We start from the raw sequence: 20814 nt of genomic DNA, 5'->3' as shown, positions 1-20814 counted from the left end.
TGGTCTATAAAATGTCAGAAAATAGTGAAAAATGTCGATCAGTGTTTCCCCAAGACCAAGAGGACATCCTCCACCCATTAATTAATCAATTACTTAATTATACAAGCAGTTAGAAACCAGTTCAGTCGTTGACAATCAATTAAATGTTGCAGCTTCAGCTGTACATTTTTTTCTCATTTTTCTTTAAAACATTACATATTTCTTATGTAAAATTTTGATTATTAAAGTAACCTGTACATGCACAGGAATAAAAAATTAATCAAATAGTTGTTTGGTCAGTTAAATATCCATAAAATATCGAAAAATGTCGATTCGGGTTTCTTAGAGTCCAAGATGACAAACGTCTTGTTTTGTCTACAAATGAAAGATTTCAGTTTCCTGTCAAAGAGGAGGAATGTAAGAAAATGTTCAAAAGGGAAGAACAGGATGGAGAAAGTAAGAAAATATTCACCTTTAACAGTATTGGAGTATTTATAACTTCTTTTCTTAAAAGAAATACTCATACAGAGTAATTGGTTGTCAGATTAGCTGGCAGTTAATCTAAGAGTTGACAACTAATCAATACATTTGTTGTAGCTCCGGTTGCCAGCAGGTCCTTTAAGGTCCTGTAGATTGTGAATCAGGGCTTAATCGGATTGGGATACAGTAAATCTAGAGGCCGCATCAATGCCTTGGGCTCTTTGTCAGGTTCCTCGATCAGTTTGAGGTCCGGCAGGGAGCACTGTCCTATCATGATGGGTGTGTGCAACAATGTTTAGGTGGGTTGTTCAAGTCTAAGCAACATCCACGTGAACGCAGGACCTAAAGCGTTGCCAGCAGAACACTGCACCGTAACGAGACGATCAATATATTGAAGCTGATCGGTGTGTTTTTACGGGCAAAGATCATCACCTTAAAATCTCAACAATAAAATGTACTTTCATTTGTGTCACTTGTGGAGGAAGGTGTCAGCAATCGGAACAAAACCCTTCATATACACACACAATGTAAACAAGGCTTTCGTGAAACTAACCGACAGCAACGTTTGTGTAAATGGTCTCCTTAAATACGTGTGGCAGAGCGTCAAACATCATTCCATCTCCACAGATCTAGCCTCTGTTACATCCTCCTGTATGGCAGGGACACAGACAGAAAACAGTTGACACGTAATATGCAAAAAGAGCTCAACGCACTCACTATGGAGACAATAAAACCTCTTTAGAAAATTAACACATTCAAAAAGCCATGGTCTAAAACTTCAGTGCCCAAAGACAGAATTTGGCATTGACATAACAACAAGAAAGACAAAAAAAACAAAAAACAATGATGCACAGATGGGATATATGTTTAGTAATATGTGTCTGATGGAAGGTGTATATAGATGCTACCGTCCAGTTCTCCCCAGTCGACCCCACAACGCAAGGTGCAAGATTTTGGCTCTGTGCTGGAGGGCGAAAACAGGAAACAAAAAAAGTCGAAAAAACTGCGAATCTTTAGAAACTCAGTCCATTTTGTGTTGTGTGTACAAAGAGTGACATAATATGTTTGTCTCCTCCTGTCAAGTCTATTCTCGTACAAGCCTGTCAGGTCCAGTCCAGTCCCTGAAGTCCCGGCACAAAAAAAAAAAAATCCCAAACAAACAAAAACAAACAAGGCCCCAAGAAGGAGAAAAAACCGTGGATATCAATATGCCAGAGTAGCAAAGGCACACAATCAGAATGATGAATATATGACTTGTTTCGCTCTCTGGTTTGTTTGCTTTCAAATTCGGTCTGATCCGTCCTGTTGGCTTCAGGCATGAGAAAGTGCTAGAACATGCGAGACAGAACTGTGTGTATGTGTGAGTGTGTGTGTGTGTGTGTGTGTGTGCAGTCGCCATAGAAACATTTTAAAAGTTCATTTTTATATGTTAACAGTTTTAAAATACACATGGTTACTCCCTAAGACTGCATTGATAACCGGTTCTGTGGTAAGTGCATCTCGAAAGCTAGTCGCCCCAAAGCTCCGCTCTCTCCCCCGTACCTTAGGTATAAACTGACGATAGGTTGGTTATAGGATAATATATCGACATGGATAATGGTATGTTTACAACGACAGTAAATTCTTTTTTTTTTCCACTGCTATAAATACATTTCTTTGAGAGGTTTCACAACGATCAAACTGTATGCCACTGTTTGTACGCCGAAAGTGAATGACACGCTCAGTTGTGTTATAAAAAAACACACGCACACCTTCAATTACTCACACACACACCGACAGGCACATGTACTTTGCAGGGCAGAGGCCACACACACATGCACGCGCGCACACACACACTGAAGACATAAAGGCACAAGGTATTGCTAATGTTGAGGACGCATTAAAACATGATCTACATCGACATAAATGACCCCTTTCACCCATGCATCCTGTTTCTCCTCCTCACAGTAAAAACAGCTTCAGGAAGAAAAAAAAAAAAATCTAACTGACATGCAAAAAAAAAAAAGAAAAGAAAAGAAAAAAAAAAAAACACCCACACACATCAATAGTAAACAAAACCTACAGATCTACAGTACCTACAAAGGTACGCCATTTGGTATTTTAGCGCAGACAGACACGCTCAGGTCAGCCGATGTGTAAGACTTCCAAAAAACAGAGAGCCGATCATCACGTACAAATCTTAGAAAAAGCAGAGAGCGGGTTGTATAAAAAAAGAGCAGGGACAATGAAGAAGAAGTGAGGGGGGGGGTTATAGGACGTTTGTCAGGCCGGCAAGCGGTCTGTAGTCCGTCACCGACCCGACAGGTTCAGCTCCGTGGGCGACACTCGAAAAGTCGTCAAAAATAGCGAGATAAAGATACATCCGGTCTCCTCACGTTGTTGTTTTTTTTTTTTCAAGTACTAAAAGTCTTTGCCCAGCTGTGTTTAAGGTCAGACGGAGGTTAAGAGTGGTTCGCTGGACAGGAGTGAGTCCCAACACCGCCAGCGTAAGACTCCGCGCGCTCCTGTGGGATCCAACATGGATCAATAACGTAGGAGGCGTTAGAACAAGGGGGCCGTCGGTGCTGATGTGCTTACTGGGCAGAGAGGAAGGTGACAGCACAGGTTTCCCTCCGTAGCCACAGCTTCAGATAGCAGCAGCCACACCGGCATCACCAACACACGCAGATGCATACATGCAGGACCTCCTCAGCTCCCCGCGACTCCTCCGGCGCCTAAGCTCAGAAATCTCCGGCGGATTTCTCGTCCCTGGGAGCAGCCAGCCCGTGTGTCCGCTCTGTTACCAGCCGATGAGGTTGGCTTTGGCCTTTTCTGTCAGTTTGCGGACGCGACCCTTTGAGGAGGTGCCAAAGGTTATTGATGAGTCCTCGAACAGCAGCTGCCTCTGCTCCTCCTCAGAGTCCTCCTCCATGTACCAGGCCGACCGTCGCCCCTGGTTACGTGTGCGCATGGACCCTCCTGCCCCGTCTTCCTCCTTCGGAGACTCCTTCCGAGCCGGTCGCTGAGAAGCAGCCTGAGGAGGTGTCACCTCCTCGTTGGCTCTCCTGCTGCTCCTCCTCAGCGGCGACGGCTCCGGTGACTCGGCAGGTGGGGGTTCCTCAGTCCTTACCAACCGGGGCCGGCCTCGCCGTCTCGGCGCTGTGCCAGAGTCTGACAGCACAGAGGTTTCCTGCGCGGAAGACGTGCCGCCTTCGTCGCCCGTGGATTGGTCGAGGTCGTCGTCAGGTGTGGAGCTCCTGCGGTTGCCGCTCCTCCTCATCTCCTCCAGCTCCTGCTTGCTCTTCCTGCCTCTCTTCTTGCCGGGCGGTCGACCTCTGGGTCTGGAGGGGCTCGCTGGAGTGGTGACTTCCGGAGGACTCACCGGTGGCTCCGTCCTGGACTTGCGCCCCCGTCGCCCGACGCCCAGCGTTACGTGACTGCTGTGGCCGTTCAGGTGGACTGTGCTCTGAGATGAAGGAATGACAGGAGAGCCTGAGAGGGAAAAGGAGAGACAGGACAAAACGAGAGGAGGAAAATAAAGGTAATTATCAGGCAGGTGACATTAAAGAATCCATATTATGCACATTTAATGGTTTCTAGAGTAGGTTTACATGCTTTAATGTTCAAAAAACATTATTATTCTCATATTTTTCGCTGCAGCACCTCTTTTCATCGTCTGTCTGAAACACTCAAGGCCACTCTGCTCTGATTGCTCTCTAGATCTCTGTCTGAGAGAGAAGTGGCTCTAGCATGGAAATAATGGCAGACTTCAAGAAAGCACTGATCAAGGGCCAAACTAGCCACTAGTCCGGTGTTATGCAAATGTGTGACATGGTGATGTAGATAAGTAACAGAAGAAAAGCCCGGACTTGAAATGGGGTGTTTGGGGCAGGCAAGGCTTAGTGCTGTCAGCGGGAGAAAATGACTCTTTGCTGCAGACTTTTGCAGACCTTTTACAAGCAGAGAAAAGCAGCTTCATAACAAACTCAAAAAGCATCATACGGGCTCTTTAAACAGTTATTTTCTGACTTTAATCATGACTTCAAGCATTTATGGCCCCTTCTCTGTGACGGTGTCCCTTACCGGGTGTGTGTCGCACAGGCGTCCTGAGTTTCCGACGAGTGCTTCCACCGCTAAACTCTGTGGGCTGGGACGGCGTCACCTTCTCAGGAGCTGGTGGCGCCGCGGCCGACACGGAGTTATGAGTCCGCAACGAGCGAGTGGACTCTGATGACGGCAAAGGGATACGAAAAAGACTTTATTTACAAACTTTATTTACATGGAACAGACATTACGTAGAACTCCAAGTGCTGAACTTAGAAAGAGTTCAAAAGAGCAAGTTTAATTTGAAAAAAGGATATAAAATTACAAGAATAATAGTAAAACAAGGGATTGGAAATGACTGTTAATGTACAAGTCGTATTAAAACAAACACGTTAGATAAAAGCCAGGCTAAAAAGTTGAGTATCAGATGTTCTTTTAAAGATAGCCTTCCTAGAGTTTCTGGTCAATGCGCTGAACCAGTGTAGTTGTATTTCCTCTCCGTATGAAGCAAACAAAAACAGGAAGTGCTCTGTAAACTACACAATGCCACACTAATATGGCCTGTTCAGTGGCCACGTCTGATCCATGAATTTGAAACACACACATAGATGCAGGTCAATCCTCTTATCTAAATCGCAGAAAGAAAAAAATCCAATTTCGTAAACTTCACTTTTAAATTTACAACCTCTGTCATCGTGAGCTCACCTGCTGTGCTCGGTGTGTTGTTGGTGACGCTATGCGAGGACGATGAGGAGGGAGGAGAGTGCGTTGAATGGCGCGCGCCGCTGCGTGTTCGCCCCGGAGTCGGTGCGTCCGCTTTGCCGTTGACCAGCTGAGGCGGCTGTTTCAGGGGGATGCTCTGTCGTAAAGAGGGCGGTCGTGCTGGAGGCGGTGAGGGCTCCTTCTTTCCAGTCACCCTGGATGATACTCGTCTCTTCCTCTCTGGACTGGAGGCACGAGGAGAAAGGAGAAGGAATTACAGTTAAAAATGTACTACCTTTCTTTAACTGAGCCACTCAATGTAAAAGGTCATGTCTTCTACCTGGATGCAGTGCTGCTGGCTGGAGACTCGCTCCTCCTCCTCCTCCTCTTCATCGCGTGCCGTGTCTGTCTGTCTGTAGTGTGTCGCGTCTGTCTGTCCGAGCCCTGTTTGGTCAGTTTATCTGTCAGGCCGTGGATGGCTTTGTAGTCGGCCAGGATGGAGCTGACGTGCTCCTCAAACAGTGCAGAAAGCCTCAGACTCATACTGTATATCTGGAGACACAAGAAAAAAAAATACTGAAACAGCAGTTCTACATTAAAAAAAAAAGGAGGTAACTGTTGAAAAAAAAAAGCACTGGCTTAATTGTAATATGAGATGCGACTGTGGCTCTCACCCGAGACTTCTTGCTGGGAGTGTAAGCTTTGGAATTGCTAAAAATGAGCCGGACGTCTTTGCAGAGCTCGATGGGAGACTGATACTTTCCTTCCGTCAGCGTGTTGAGAACAGTGCCAAAGTCCATCGGTGAGTCAACTATTTGCAGGTAGTCCTTGGAAAAAGCAGAAGCAGGTTGGGATAATTCATTTAAAGGTCTTAAAAGACGAGAGCAGCATAAGGAGTCGAGGAGAGGGAGAGTAAGAGAGGGGCAAAGAAGTGAGAGATCTGGGGTTTTACATGAAGTGCACTGGAAAGAAACTGAACCAACAGCAAAGGAATTCCTCTTTTTAACAGAGACCTCAAGGCCACCGGGGCTGTGAGTGTGTTCGCGCAGTTTTTCCCTCACAACTGATGCATCTATTTGGTCTTCATTACAGATGCTGAATGAAGAGGCCTGTTCTTCACACCAAACAATCACTCTGCCTCATTCCTGGTGTAATTGAATTGTTGCCACTTATATCCCAAACTGAATGTACATAAAGACTCGAAAAGGTAACGGAAAATGCAAATTAATGCCAGCCTAATGGAAATGTACAATGAGCTAAACTCAGATTAACTCCGCAAGAGTTCAGTTTGTTTCTGAGGAGGTGTTTGCACCACATTCAATTATAAAAAAAAGTGGGAGTTGTGTTGCATAGGTACCGGGTATTCTTGTAGGTCCACAGGTTCTCTGAAGGGCTCAGAGTCTTCGCACTGAAAGATGAGATCCAGCAACTCTTTACAGCGTCCTCTCCACGCGTGAGGGTCGTACGAAGGAGGCCGTGTTCGCAGTGTGCGCTGCTTGGGTCGACGGCCCTGTGATTTAAAAAAAATCAGAAGACACTGTAGTAGCTGACAGACAAAAGCCTCCTCTTGTTAAGATGCAGGGTAAGAAGGCAAACTTCAAATGTGGGAAGTGACACCTCTGAGTTTGTCTGGTTTGTTTCCTCTCATGTGCCACAAACAGGCACAGAGGGCATCATTTGCAGACCGGAGCAGCGACAATGAATGACTGAAGCTGTGTTTTAAAGGGAACATAGCAGATACTGCTGAAGCCGCGATGAAAATCATGATCTATTTCTACAATGACAAGCACAACCAGTTTCCCACTGAAATTATATTTTAGTTACATCTTTGAGTGTAACTGGGGCCGATTCAAATGGAATTTATTTAAACTATCGTCTGTAGACAAGCTGAGGTTGTCGCTAAGATGCACATCTGTGGCTGACGTCATCTGAAGTGCCTCAACTCAGCTTTGAGGTGGAATTTCAATTTCAACACCAAGATTTTTACAGTGATTGCAAACACATATAGGTTCCAAATAAAAAAGAAAAGAGCTTCAGAAATGGAAATAGTCACAATATGAAGGTAAAACTTTACATGGCCTCATTAAATATACAAAACCTATTGTAAGAATCAGCTGGTTCTGAGGAGGTCATGGGGGAACTTTTCCAGGTTTGGTTGATTTTGTATGTAAATATCCACAAATCAACAATCCTAAACACAACAAGCTGAAAGCCGATCATCTCCACGTCATACTCCTTGATTACTAGCTTAATTAGTGGCACTGAACAACAAACTCATACTGTTCAACCCCTAGTAAATGGGAATGCAGTCTGTGTTCGCTGTGTTACCTTGTGGTTTCGCGTGGATGTTCCCGGAGTATTCGTATCTTCATCGTCTTCCTCATCATCCTACAGGAAAAAGGAGAAAATGAATAACACAGATTTCTCCACCGGGCTCATGTATCACAGGCTGTTCCGCGGCAACATTTCGCTGCCTTACAGGTGTAACTTATGGTTTCATGTATAATGGAGTCTTTGAGCTTCCAACCTGCATTAACTACAGGGCTCCGAGCACACGATCTGTCAAGTGCGACTAAACGTTTTCTTTGGTTGCATCGGTGAATCTGACATTTAACAGGTTTGTCTGTGTGTTTTTCTGGGCAGCCTGCCCAGCTAGATGAAATCTCTTGGATGCCTTATTTCACTCTTTTCACACATGTGCCTGAGTTGCTGTGCCGACTTCAAATGTAAAAGGTTAGTTTGGAGCACAAATCTGACTGTAAGTACCATCATTTACAAAACAGATTTATTGCTTCTTGATTAGCAAATTTAGCTTGATGCATTGAGTCGTACATTTTGCGGACGTATATGCAAAGATACACGTTAATTTCTTTTTCCATTCAAATCTGCGAGTCGAGACCTTATGAGGAGATTCTTGGTCATCCACACTTTAATAACTCATCATTAAAAAGGCTGTAATTGACAGTGACTGCAGGACTATGGAGGAGCTTTAATTTTCTTTCTGTCGACACATCGGAAAGCTCTAAATTCTCCAGAAATCCCGTGTTACGTCCGCCTCACTGTGCTCGATATGAGAGGCCGCAGACTGGTGAGGACCTTTAGTATGACTAGAGCCTTGTGCGTGTCTTCAGTCCACTTTCAAGGACAAAGAAAGCACACGCACATATTTGATCCACTAAAGTGAAAGCGACAATAACCATTTTTGATACGTCTGGTAATGGTGCTCTCCTGGGTAATTGTATAATAAATTGCACTAGAAACTAGAAATGTGGCTGACGACTAATTTCCCAGTCCGTCATAAAAACTGGCCGATAAGTCTGAAAGTAAGAAAACACACAGAAAACCATCGAAATGATTTGGTGTTGCAGAAGTCTGCAGCCTTCTTTCTGTCCTGAATGTGTTTGTGGTCACGTGTTGTTCCAGTGGAGCCGGTAAATGCCAGTTATTTCAACCTACATGCAGCTTTGTTTTAATTTTCTGTAAAATAAGATGTTTTAAATGCTTAAACTATAACGCACTGGGTTTTTAAGATGTCATTCTGTCTCATTTTCACATTGCTGCTTTCCAACAGTCGAGCATTAGTGTGTGGAGGCAAAGAGGCTGCGAACATCTTCTAACATCACAGACACTAACTGCTGTTGTGCGTTGATAAAATACTGATAATTACTTTAACTGACTAGTACTTCTGGTAGCGACTAGCAAGAGCACCAATTGTCTGTATTATAAATGTGTGTGCTGTACATGCAAACGCACCTCATCTTCAGAGTCAGAGAACGTTGCTTTCTTCATGGTTTTGTAGAGAGGCATGAGGTCTGTCAGACTTTGGTCCCTGAGGAAGAAATAGAGGAGACAAGAGGATAAAATTACTCCACGATCTGAGTCAGGACGATGAAAATGTTTCGGGGAGATTTAAAATGAAACATAATATTTTAACAAATCTACATATCAGATGCTTATTTAAAATGCCACAGTTGCAACTTTCAGTTAAATCTGAAGCATTTGATGAGTCATTTCTTTCAAAAAAACAAGGAAAGGTCACGATATATTTTTGATGTTTATGTTTAAAAAACATTGAGTAGTTCACATTATATATAAAAAAAAACACACAGACAAGACGGTGACACGAGATACTCACTTGATGAACTGCAGCATGAGGTCAGAGACGAACTTGGCGGTGGTGACGATGAACGAACCGGGCTCGTTGAACGTCTGGGCGTTGTGTTCTATGTAACGGACCTCCCACATCAGAGAGGAAAGCCGTCTGAAAGGAGAACAAAACCGCGGTAAAGCGTTTCTCTTTCACATGCTGTTTATTTTTTTCTGACACAACCTGAGGCTGCGTACCTGTAGAAGCGGTTCACCAGCCTTTGGCGTATCGTGCTGAGGTCGGTGACGTAGGCCACCACTGTGCAGTATGTGGGGTAAGCTTGGAGGTCCACCGGGAAGGCGAACGGTGCTGCCACATCTGAGGGGGGAGATGACAGACAAACACACAAGAAGGGAGGATTAATAGTGGTGCACATCAGATGTACATTTCAGTGAATAAAATAACAGTATTTACGTATGCTGGGCACTACACGTGTATTTTTCCCAATTTCTAAGTCATACATAATCCCACCATCATAGTTCTGATATCTCCAGACAATCGCTCCTACACAATTATGAAAAGTCATCTCCCCTGCCACCATTTAATGGTTTAGCTGTAATGTTAAATTACCTTGGTTAATCGCCATAATTAAATAATAATGTAGGTCTCAGCATTTTTATGTATTTTAGTTTATTGTAGGGTTTAAATCATTGTTATGTAAATTACTCTAATAATTTCCCCATCATAAATAACACTAGAAGGTCGTAACCCCAATACTTAGACTTGTTAGGTGAATTTGAAACACCAAACATAATCTTACAATTTTTTTTTTTGTCCAAATTTGACAACAGTGACATACTTGTACAATTTAACAATATGAAACACTGAATGTCTGGGTGCTTGTTATATCAAATGATGGAAGATGTGGATAGAAGAGAGTGTTGGAGGAAAAAATCTAAACACATATGTCCTGTATGTCCAACCCTTATAATAACCATGAAAAGAGCGCTAAAGTAAAGGCAGGAAAACTACCCTAAAAATAGAACCGGGTCATAGGGTTAAGGATTATGAGAGGTATTTAAAAAAAGAAGGGCATCTTTGACTCTATTCAAGTAAAAGACACACTGTGTGTACATCACTCATTATAACAGCTGTAGTAACTCACACCTTTATCCCGTTTTCAATTCCGTTATTTCAATTTAGATGCACCAACAAGAGTTAATATAAATCCTGCAGCATGAAGCGTAGGAGTAACAGAAGAGAACATCTACAAGGATTAAGTGTGCTGGCTGTGGGTGAATATGTGTGTGTGTGTGTGTGTGTTCCATCCCCAAACTGTCAGTAGGGGGCGCCCTCCATCCAGCGTTCCTCCACTGGGGGGGAGTATTGCAGTAATGCAAAGTCCATGCATGATGTGACATTACATCATTTAACAGGAATCCAAGCAAGCACCTCAATATTTATTACAATGTGTTCGCGGCTTATTCCCTTCAACATCTGATCCGCGGCGCTGGCGGCCTCATGCTGATGAGCTCAGAGAGGTGACTCATGTGAGGAGTCACGCCGCTGCTCGTTTACGAGAAATCAGCCCTCGTGGCTCAACTTCACATCCGTGCCTACGTGACAATAATGGGCCGTTGTTTTGGCGGGGCGGGGGGGCTTCGCTGACGTCGTACCGAGCGTGCAGAGCTGGTCGATGGCTTTGATGATGCGTTCGCACTCCTCTGCACGTGTGCGGCAGCCCCATTCTCCATCCAGGGGTACGTACAGCAGCTCTTTCTGCTCCGCTTCTACCAGCGGGACGCTCATGCCCAACTCCTCGGGGAACGTGGCTGCAGATGAGGGAAAATCTGTCAAAACTGTAAAATACCGCAACTGTAAAGATATTGCATTTGAGTAAATATGTGTGCGCTGTAGTGTGGGTGTATTTTAGACCTCTACCGTCATCGGGAATGGGCTCCATATCCCACGGACTCATCTTCTCGGTGTCTCCATTATCCCAGCTGGATAGGAAACAGGGACGATATGAATCATCAGCATCATCACTTTCTCGTCTTTGTGTTTGTTATTTCTTTTGTGTTTTAAATTGGTGAGCGCCGTGAGCTCTGATGTTCCTCTCTCACAGCCTAAAGTGCAGGTCATCATTCTCTAATAAAGGTTTTTTTTTTCTTTCTTTTCTTTCTTTCAAATAATGTGACGGTGAATCACTCAATGCCGAGAGGGTAAAAAAAAATAAAACTCAAACAGACAATGCGCTTATTAATGCTTCAAACTGGAATGCCACTGACTATGAAAGTCCAGCAACACAAAACAAAGGGCAGCGCTAGTTATTGTAAATATCAAATCCGAACCGTCACGCAGGATAAAGTTTCCTGAATGATTCATGTCATGAGGTGTTTACGTTGTTAATGAGGCCTGTGAGAGGAGATGCCAGCAGCATAATCACACGCAGCCATTTGTCTGTGTTTGCCTGGAATTTGTCCAAGAAGACAACCTCCTGTTACATGTAAGCCATTTTAATGAAGCTGTTTTGAGATTTCCCGTTCTGTTCCATCATCGTTGAATAATCAGGAGTCACTATGATCCGTTGTATCAGGACTGTGCACTAGACGAAGTGAGAACTGATTCAAAGTTTTCACACTTCTGCACTGGCCAACTTTGACCAAAGAAACAAAACAAAACAAAACAAAAAACCTGGTTGAAATTCCTCTGACTCGTTTATTAATTACATTTTTGGTTAACTCTTCCCCTGTAATGCCAACAAGTAGCGCTGCAGGAGTGTAAAATAAGAATCACAGCAGGTTACAGTTGTACATCCATATTTCCACTGTAACCTCCCAGCGCCTATGGGTGCCTGTCAAGTATCTCCATATGCTCTGTTAGTGTAGCGGAGACTTTCTGCTAGTTATCATTTTATCATGATGGTGTGTTGTTTTTTTTGTAAAGTTATTTTTTTGGCCTTTGTGCCTTTATTTGACAGTGCAGTGAGAAAGAGACAGGAAAGTAGGGGAGAAGAATGGGGGGAGGACATGTTGGAAAGGGCCATGAGCGGGATTCGAACCCATGACCTCCACATCAGGACAGTAACCCTGTACATGGGACGCCAGCTCAACCCGGTGAACTATAGCGGCGCTCGATGGTGTGTTGTTTTAGAGGGGGCGGCTATTTAGTTGTAGTTTTTGGAGACTTGCAAATACACCCCTGTTTCTGTGTTTTTGTTTGTTTTTATCAATCACCATATACATCATATACCAGTCGGGAGCAAGAATTGGGGTGATAAGAGTGGAGAGCAAACGCAAGGCTCCCGTCATCCTAACAAAACTATCGATTCATTTTTCTAAAGGAGAGCTCATTCAGATCCTCCTGTTCTGTGGCATCACATTCCTAATCCTCAGACCTGTTTCCACATCACTGTGTCAGCACTGCAGAACGGTCCGGCTGCACCTCATTATTATTATTAATGCTCTTGTATTTCTTTAAACCAATCACAGCGCCGTTAAGACAACCATGCAGCAACAGTACGCCCCTGCAAAATAAAGTCGAGGGGACTGTTTCTGCAGAATATTTGCATTCAGTGTCACAAGCACTGTTATTAAAATGGATAATTCACATACCAGAAGCAGGACTGCCTTATTGCATGGTCCACATTTTTGGCAAAAGTTGCCAGTTTTTAGCGTGTAGGTTGCTGCTCACAAGTTGAAGTTGTTTCCTGTTGCTAAGGGAATTTTGAAAACGGTAACACACGATCGTGAAAGGGTTTAAGAAACGGTGGCGTGTAACCAAAGTCTACATCTAGTGAGTCAGAGTGGAGTCGCAAACATCTGATGAGGACGCTTTAGATGAGGAACCAGCAGGTGAGCTCATGCTGACAAAAGACAGACCTACTTTTTACGACAGAAATGGCTCGCACAGTAATCATGGCTGAGATGTGGCGAAGAAAGCAACGCTACGTATTGTGTCTACTGCTCTTGGTGTGACTCAACATTTGCCCCGAAAACTAAATTTGCACACTTTAAATATAAAACGCTTTGAGCAACAGCACGAAGCATCAACTGTGCATTGACATCGCCTATGCAGCTCCTCAAACTTAACAAACGCTGCTTCACTTTTTGATTTAAAAGAAAACAGCAAGCTGTTATTTTTGCAAATTATTGATTTATTAGCAAATCATTTATCAGTGATACAGCTAAAAAGGAAAAACTTTGGATGTGTTGTATTTCAATTTATCTGACGTCCCTAAGATTTTCAGATTGGAGCAGCAGTGCTACTATTGGAAAAAAAAAAAACAGAACACGAGCTGCAACTACAGCAAAGTCTGTAATGACTGTCATCGTCACCTTTGAATCTGAAGACAAACAACGTGGCACTTCCCTCTACTTCCTTTTCCTCACTATCAGCAGCCAGTTCTTTTGAATCTGATGCATTTTGGTCGTGTTTGTGTCGTTCTTCTAATGCATTTCCTCTGTTTCGGTTTCACACCCGTCATGTACATCTCTGCACCATCTGCCTGTTTGTCATGTGGGCTAGTGCAGTGTTTTAATTTGCAAAAAATGACCAACACGTCGTTTGTTGCGATAGATCTCCTCGCTGATGCAAATGCAATGAGTCTATCTTGTAAAAGTAAATGTATTCAGATCCCTATTGAAAACAGAGTAAAACCAAACTGTGATCTTACCAGACGTTGTAGCACTGGAACAAGCTGTCTTGATATTGAGACTGGTAGGGTTCTTGGCTCTCGATGGTCCCAAACCACCAGGCATCATCAATCACAGACCGAAACCTGTCCCCTGTGCAGACACCACAGAAATATTTAGGACTTTACAAAGAAAAGAACCTAAACTTAGCCAGAGAATGAATGTGATACATGCTGCGTTTTATATTTGTTTCAAATCCTTGACTTGTTTTCAGTAAGTATAACTAAATCAGAGTATAAAAGTATCTGACCTATGGTCCACTGCCTCTTTCTGGCATTGTCAAACTGCTGCCGCAACACCAGGAAGTCGATTACATCAGGCATGTCGTGGTACCTGCAAGAAGACAAAACTGTCAAAGCTCAACGAAGTAATCAATTATTAACATCGTACAACAGATTTAAAACAACTTGCCGTCTACTTCCCCCCTGACTCCAGACTAATAAATTAATCTGCAACTATTTTGATAATTGATTGATCAGTCTGAGTATTTTTAAAGATAAAAGTCTCATATTCCAGCTTATTAAATGTAAATATTTTCATTTTTTCCCTCTTCTATGACAGCAAACTGACTTTCTTTAGACAAACAAGGACATCACCTCAGGCTGTGAGTAATGCTGATCGACGTTTTTACCCATTTTCTGACATTTTAAAAAACACAAAACTAATCAATTCAGGGAGGAAAATAATAAACAGATTCGCCAACAATTATCATAATCATTAGCTGCAGTCCTGTTGTGCTGTCAGACGTTAATATGTGACTTAGTGTTGTGTGAGTAACGTCCTGTCTGGTGTAAAGATAGAAATTAATACAGGAAGAGAAAGGGAGCTTTGGTGAAGTGTGAAATGTACAGATTACTTCAAAGACTAGCTTCGCACTTGGTGGGTGCTGAAAATCTGCATATTGTTAACAAAGAGGGAAAAAGCTTGATCAAGCACAGGATATGTCAAACTGTAAAGCAGCGTGGGGACTATATTAAAATATCAGTATTATAATGGACTGTTAGAAACGTGTCATCACTGAGAAATGAGCTGAATTATACGCTGCGGTCTTTCTAAAGCTGTGTCACCGCGAGCTCATTTGTGAAAGCACTCGTCCTTGTGTGGAGTGGGATGCTTACTTCATGGAAAAGGATCCTCCGGTCAGTTTGCCAGTGTCGGGGTCCAAAAAAGAAAGCTTCAGACAGCACAGCGTGGGCAAACCGACTTCATACTTGATGCCAACTATCTTCATCAACTCCTGCTCCTGAGTGCCACAAATAAGAGAAAAAGTAATGAATAGTACTCATTTCCTCTCGAGAAAGATCCATTCACTTACCCTGAAACGCTATTATTTTAAAGACAATTCACCGCCGTGCTTTCACTTTCTATTACTACATTCTTTCTTTTGTCACTTCTTTCCAAAAGGAAAGCCCCGAGCCAAGTGGCAGAGTGTGTGTGAGTGTGTGTGTGGGATGAGAAAGTGCTACGAAGTTTTTCCGGCTGACAAAACGTGCGACTGAAGGCAGCGATGCTTTAGCGTTTTAGGTATGCGTGACTGTTTGAATTTTTCAAAAAAAGATATAAAAAAAGAAAGAACGCAGCATTTCACACGGTACAACCAGCACGTTCGCAAAGAAGCGCGCAATGCATCATGGTCCGCCATCTGCACTGAAATTGCTTCTTCACATGGAAGAAGAAAATGTATACCAAGTAAAAATGCAATCCTATAAGCTGTTGCTTTCAAGTGTCTGATGGGATTCTTTGTCAGTTCTCTCAGACACAGTTTCATATACGGGGAGGAAACTTTGTACTCAGCTGGCATTTTTCCTTTAGTGGAGAGACATTTTTAGGACAGAGAAAGGATTAAACTCCACATGAAAGCGTCTACGATAAAGAAGACACACCCATACGAGGTTTGTGACAAAAACACTGTTGGTAGAAATGAAACAACAGCGAATGATTACGCCATCGTAGGCTGTGGATGTGCATGAATTTCTAGGAAGACTTTGTCATTCCCATTGGGCTCGCTTTTTTAGCCATTATCCTACAAGAGAAATGTCACTGAAAATGTTACACCCCTAAATGTCAGTCAAGATGTTAGATCTCCGAGCAGGATGTAGCTCATGGGTGATGTTTGGGGGGAAAGTTTTCAGAGCGGTATTGCTTCAGGATTTAAACTTGTACTTAAAACTTAATAAACAACTCTCCAAATGTACTTCCTCGACATGAACACTGCACTCATTTTTGTTTCATGGCTGCTCTGCTATGATTTCTATTGGGACTTCTCTCTCACACACACACACACAAACAAAAAGGAAATATAAATCTCCAGATACAAGGGCTCTAAAGAGCGATGTCTTCCTTTAGAGAGTAATAAATCCATCTTTGTCATACTGTTCCTTACCCGTAGCTCCATCTTGTGCCAGGGCTGCTTCTTAGGATTGATGCTGTAAATCTTTTTTTGTTTGGCCATCTCCACGTAAGCTTCGTGGCCCTGCCTGAAGTAGTAAACCTGCACACACACACAAACACATAAAATTACAACAGATCATGGCTTTAACTGCATCTTTTCATCTCAACCGCAGGGCTTGTAACTTAACAAACATAAAACGTGATTTCCCAGATTTAGCACGTACTCCATAGCGACTTTTAGTGAGTGTGCTCTTTGTTTTCTGAAACGCAATGAGCATTACAGTCTCACGGGCAACTTTGGTGTAGCCTTGTTGCTATGTAAAACAAGTGCCTGTGTTTTGGTATCGGCAGACATGTGGCGCACATGTGGTGGAAACAGAAACGGAGGGCGTGTACCTCGTCTCCCATCTGGGGTATGTAAGGACATCTCCGGGGGACCGTGTCCGTGATCCACGCAGAGGGAAGCCATTCCTCCAGAGTTAGCCCTTGCTCCTGAAACTCCGTCCTCTGAATGACACACAACGGAATAAATATTACACATAGTTTTTGTTTTTGAGGAGCCTTTGCATATTCTTTTCCAAAATGAAGTGAGGATTTTGTATTTCCACATGGGCCTGCACTTCCTGAACGTCAGCCGGCCAGGGGTGTCGTGTTTTGATCGGTCAGTTCATCACCGGAGAAGTGAAAACACTCAGTTCATCATGTCAGACGCAATCCTTTACATGGCTGCTCCCTGCGCTTTATTCAATAGTTATTCCATATGTTTGCAGGAAATCCAAAGCGTAAAGAATGACCCCAAGCAGATGAAATGCAAAGTCAGGGTTTCAGCCAGAAAAGTTGTCAGGTTTGGCAGCGGGGGAGCGGCCCGGGTGGAGCTCGCTGGCCCGGTCTCTGAACACAGCACGCTATCATGCAAACTCCAAATGTCAGGCACACAGAGAGGCCAAAAGACAAACAGGGCTGGTAGAAACTTTGTGGGTTTTTCTGACAGTCCGCCATCGCAGCAGCCAAGTGTCTTTTTTAGCAGGAGGCAGTGACAGACTGAGGGCAGAGTTAAGGTCGGGTCCTATAGCTTCTGCGATAGCTTAGTGAGGACGAGGTGCTTCGTCAGCCCGAGGTCCTCTATGATCAGGCTGATTAGCAAAGCGTTCAGACTTCTTGCTGGTTTTATTGGCACATTCAGAATTACAAGCTGCTGCAGCAGGCTTTGTGTAAAGTTTATATTTTAAAGCTCATTGTTAGCTGCGGTTTTGCATTTCTGTGCAATGGAGCACACTGTTAGCAATGTTAGCTTACTTATAACATTCTCTTTCAGCCCTGGAACTTATTTTGTGATGCCCTCCATAAAAATAGATAATTAGTTAGTTAAATTAGTATCATATCATATTCAGCTCATGACTTGACATCCGAGCAGTTAGCTTTCGTGATGCCTACCTGAGCGTACCTCTCAGTTTTGAATTGCCACTTTAATATACGTAATCATCAAATAAAGGAAGAACCTCCAGAATGATCAACAGCTTCATTCCACAAGCTGTCAGAATGCTGAACTGCTGATCCAGATATGCAAACGCTTGTTTATTTAAATTGCTTTAAGTTAATGGATCCTGACGAAACGCTCTTCCATCTTGCCTGTACTACTGTGTATGTACAGCAATATGACAATAAACTTGATTTGAAATAGAAAAAGTTTACTTGTCAGTCTTCCTGTAACTACAAAAATCAGATTTTAGTCATTACTGATAACCAACCTTCCTCTTCTCCTTTGGCTTCTTCTTCTTTGGTAATGCACCGTCTTTGTCTGGTTTGTCTTTCTTCCTTTCTTTCTTCCCCTCCCTCTTCTTCTCGCCGTCCTCCTCGGAGCCGCTGCTTTTCTTTTTCACTTTGACGCTCTTTTTGGGCGGCTCAAGGTTGATCCCTGCGTCTGCTGTCCAGTCGGAGTAATCGCTGGAGTAGTCACTGCAAACACATCACAGATCGGAGATTAAAACACACCGGTGGGCAGCATCTGTTTGTGTTATGCTTTGATTTTAATGTAGTGCAAGTGATATGATAAAACTGTGTCTATTTTACCTTGAACTACTGTGGTCATCTGGCCAGGGCTCCTTTTCTTCCTCTTCCTTCTCCTCCTCTGAGGAGTGCCCATTAATTTGTCGTACCTCCACCTCTGCCTGTAAACACATACACAAATGATTGGCACCGACATGCAGAAAAAGACTCAATCCAAAAAGAAATTCATGAAAAGCGTTCAGATAAAACTCTGATATCTCTTTAAAAATACTAAAAACTATTTGTTTCAAGGGTGAAGGAGAAAACTCTCTACACCGCTCACCCACGAAGTATTAAACTAAATCCAGAAACAACACGGTGCAACAACTATCTACCTCTGAGGTGCTCTCGTCGTCATCAGCAGCCTCGGCGCTCTGGCGGCTTGTCTCCTCCATGGCGGCACGGGTTTGGTAGCCATGGTTACCCTGGCTCCTCCTCCCCTCGTCCACGACGCACTCCGATGTCGGGTGAACCTGCAGCAAAGTCAAAGCCACATTTATTTATGAAGCACATTTAAAAGCAACGGGAGTCGAACCAAACTGCCCGACAGTGAAGCATAACAAAGAGGAAGACTGAAAACACAACACAGATGAGGTCAGGGTGTCGGGATCTACTTAAATCAAACGCCAAAGAAAAGAGGTGGATCTTAAGCGGCTTTTTAAAAGTTTCTACAGTCTCAGCAGTTCTTAAATGAAAAGATGAACTGTTCCAGAGATTAGGAGCAGCTACTGCACAGGCTCGATTGCCTTTATTTTCTAACATGAACATCCTGAAGCATCTGGTTGGTCGACCTCAGTGCTCTAACTGGGATGTGAAGATGCAAGAGTTCTGCTAAGCAAGGTGGCGCCAACTGTTTTAAAACAAGCAATAACATCCTAAAACCAATCCTGAAGCGGTCAGGAAGCCACTGGAGGAAGGACAGTACTGGAGTTGTGTGATCACGAGACAGGCAGCTGCATTTCTAACCAACTGCAGAAACACTGAAGGGACGACTGTTCTGTGCCCACATATGAAGAACTACAATCACCTAGCCGCATGGCAGCAAAAGCATTCAGAACTTGTTTGAAGTTGTAAAATAAGAGCTGGGGCTTCATCTTGGCTAAAAGTGCAACAGCAAAGACATGGTGGTGAGTGCAAAGTATATAAGAGATGCAAATTCCTTATATACTAAAAATAATGCCAATAATTCACTTACCCTGCTCTCCTTGGGGAGAGAGTGGATTGTGCGTCTCCTCCTTTCTGACTGATAAATATTGATCTCCTCCTCCCCTTTAGCCTCACGCCAGTTCACCTGCCTCCTACACGATAAGCACATACGCACAGTGGAATCATCTCTGCAGGCTTGTGACATTCTCTGCTCCGGACTCGGCTTTTGTGTGCATCTGTTACCTGACGGAGGCGTCCTCCAGCTCGGGGACCAGCACCCTGCGGCTCCAGGCCACCAGGTCTCCCTCTGTGGCCATCTGGCTTCGAGGGGCGTTGCTGTGCATCTGGCGAACACCTTCGATCTGCCCGCTGCGCCGGAGACCCACGTTGGGCGGGGAGTGTACCTCCGTGGGCGAACCCACCGATCCTGAGGGAAGCAGAGGTCAGAGAGAGAACGGTGGTGGTTACACTGGAATCACTGTGTCAGCCAGCGGTGTTAAAAGGACATGCCTGGTTTAAGGGGGAGGCTAGTTAACACACCTAATAAATGATGACACTGCTAACACCAAAACCAGTCCCAGTAGATCATTTACTCAGGAGCTGCCCATGCAAACACGATGCTGCACCATACAGAAGGACAGGAAAAAAATAAAATATTCACTCAAAGGCTGCAACTTCCAATTCCTTTCATTTTCCCCAATTAGATATTTATTTTGTTATCTATTTACTTTTTTTTTCCGCTGTGTTAGCACGCACATGTGTGAAAAAGAGCCCTGGGTAGACTGGTGAGGACTGGGACCGTCCTTTGAGAGGTAATAAGCTCAAAAACTGGGCTATATGAAAAATATCATTCTAATAGTAACAGAGCGTTGTTAACACTACTGCCAGATATATGTTATTAATTTCTGTGCAAAAACCAATATATAGGCACGTCAAAAAATATTTTAATTATAAATGAACCTGGAGTTAATTTAAATGACAGTCTGGCAAATAAGATCTTTGACAATAAGCCCAAATCGCTCATGCCTGAAGTAATATCTCCAGTTTTCTTGCTCACTTCAACAAACAGATTATTTAGATTGTTATTTTTTTTTAAATTCAATTAATTTTCTATCTGTTGACTAATCAACAAGCTGTTTTAAGCTCTAGTAGGATCTAAATAGTCTGTTTTCAAGAGGCACAAAGAAAGACTCAAGAAAAGCAACGATCTGAACTAGCAGGAAGTCAGTTACTGACTCAGTGACATTTCCTTGTGAAACTCCGCCA

At 43.5% G+C, this 20814-nt stretch overlaps 1 protein-coding gene across 1 annotated transcript in view; it reads right to left on the bottom strand.

The window, feature by feature from the left end:
- Positions 1–1176: 1176 nt before the first annotated feature.
- The window catches only part of phip (PHIP subunit of CUL4-Ring ligase complex), a 43594-nt gene continuing 23956 nt past the window's right edge, over positions 1177–20814 (bottom strand). Inside the window, exons 19-40 of the mRNA XM_008279626.1 lie at positions 19792–19975; positions 19598–19700; positions 18738–18875; positions 18427–18524; positions 18105–18312; positions 16753–16863; positions 16349–16456; positions 15084–15208; positions 14216–14298; positions 13947–14058; positions 11213–11274; positions 10948–11103; positions 9529–9649; positions 9320–9445; positions 8938–9013; positions 7513–7572; positions 6542–6694; positions 5859–6011; positions 5525–5736; positions 5188–5429; positions 4522–4665; positions 1177–3930 (exon numbers count right to left, since the gene is read on the bottom strand). Coding sequence (XP_008277848.1) covers positions 3239–3930; positions 4522–4665; positions 5188–5429; positions 5525–5736; positions 5859–6011; positions 6542–6694; positions 7513–7572; positions 8938–9013; positions 9320–9445; positions 9529–9649; positions 10948–11103; positions 11213–11274; positions 13947–14058; positions 14216–14298; positions 15084–15208; positions 16349–16456; positions 16753–16863; positions 18105–18312; positions 18427–18524; positions 18738–18875; positions 19598–19700; positions 19792–19975 — 3467 coding nt within the window. The 3' untranslated portion in view covers positions 1177–3238. The remainder of the gene's footprint in view (positions 3931–4521; positions 4666–5187; positions 5430–5524; positions 5737–5858; positions 6012–6541; positions 6695–7512; positions 7573–8937; positions 9014–9319; positions 9446–9528; positions 9650–10947; positions 11104–11212; positions 11275–13946; positions 14059–14215; positions 14299–15083; positions 15209–16348; positions 16457–16752; positions 16864–18104; positions 18313–18426; positions 18525–18737; positions 18876–19597; positions 19701–19791; positions 19976–20814) is intronic.

The sequence above is a fragment of the Stegastes partitus genome, unplaced genomic scaffold (assembly GCF_000690725.1).
Source record: "Stegastes partitus isolate 25-593 unplaced genomic scaffold, Stegastes_partitus-1.0.2 Scaffold166, whole genome shotgun sequence".
Lineage (NCBI taxonomy): Eukaryota > Metazoa > Chordata > Actinopteri > Pomacentridae > Stegastes > Stegastes partitus.
Note: the sequence above shows the minus strand (reverse complement) of the source record. Positions and strands in the feature narration are given on the sequence as shown.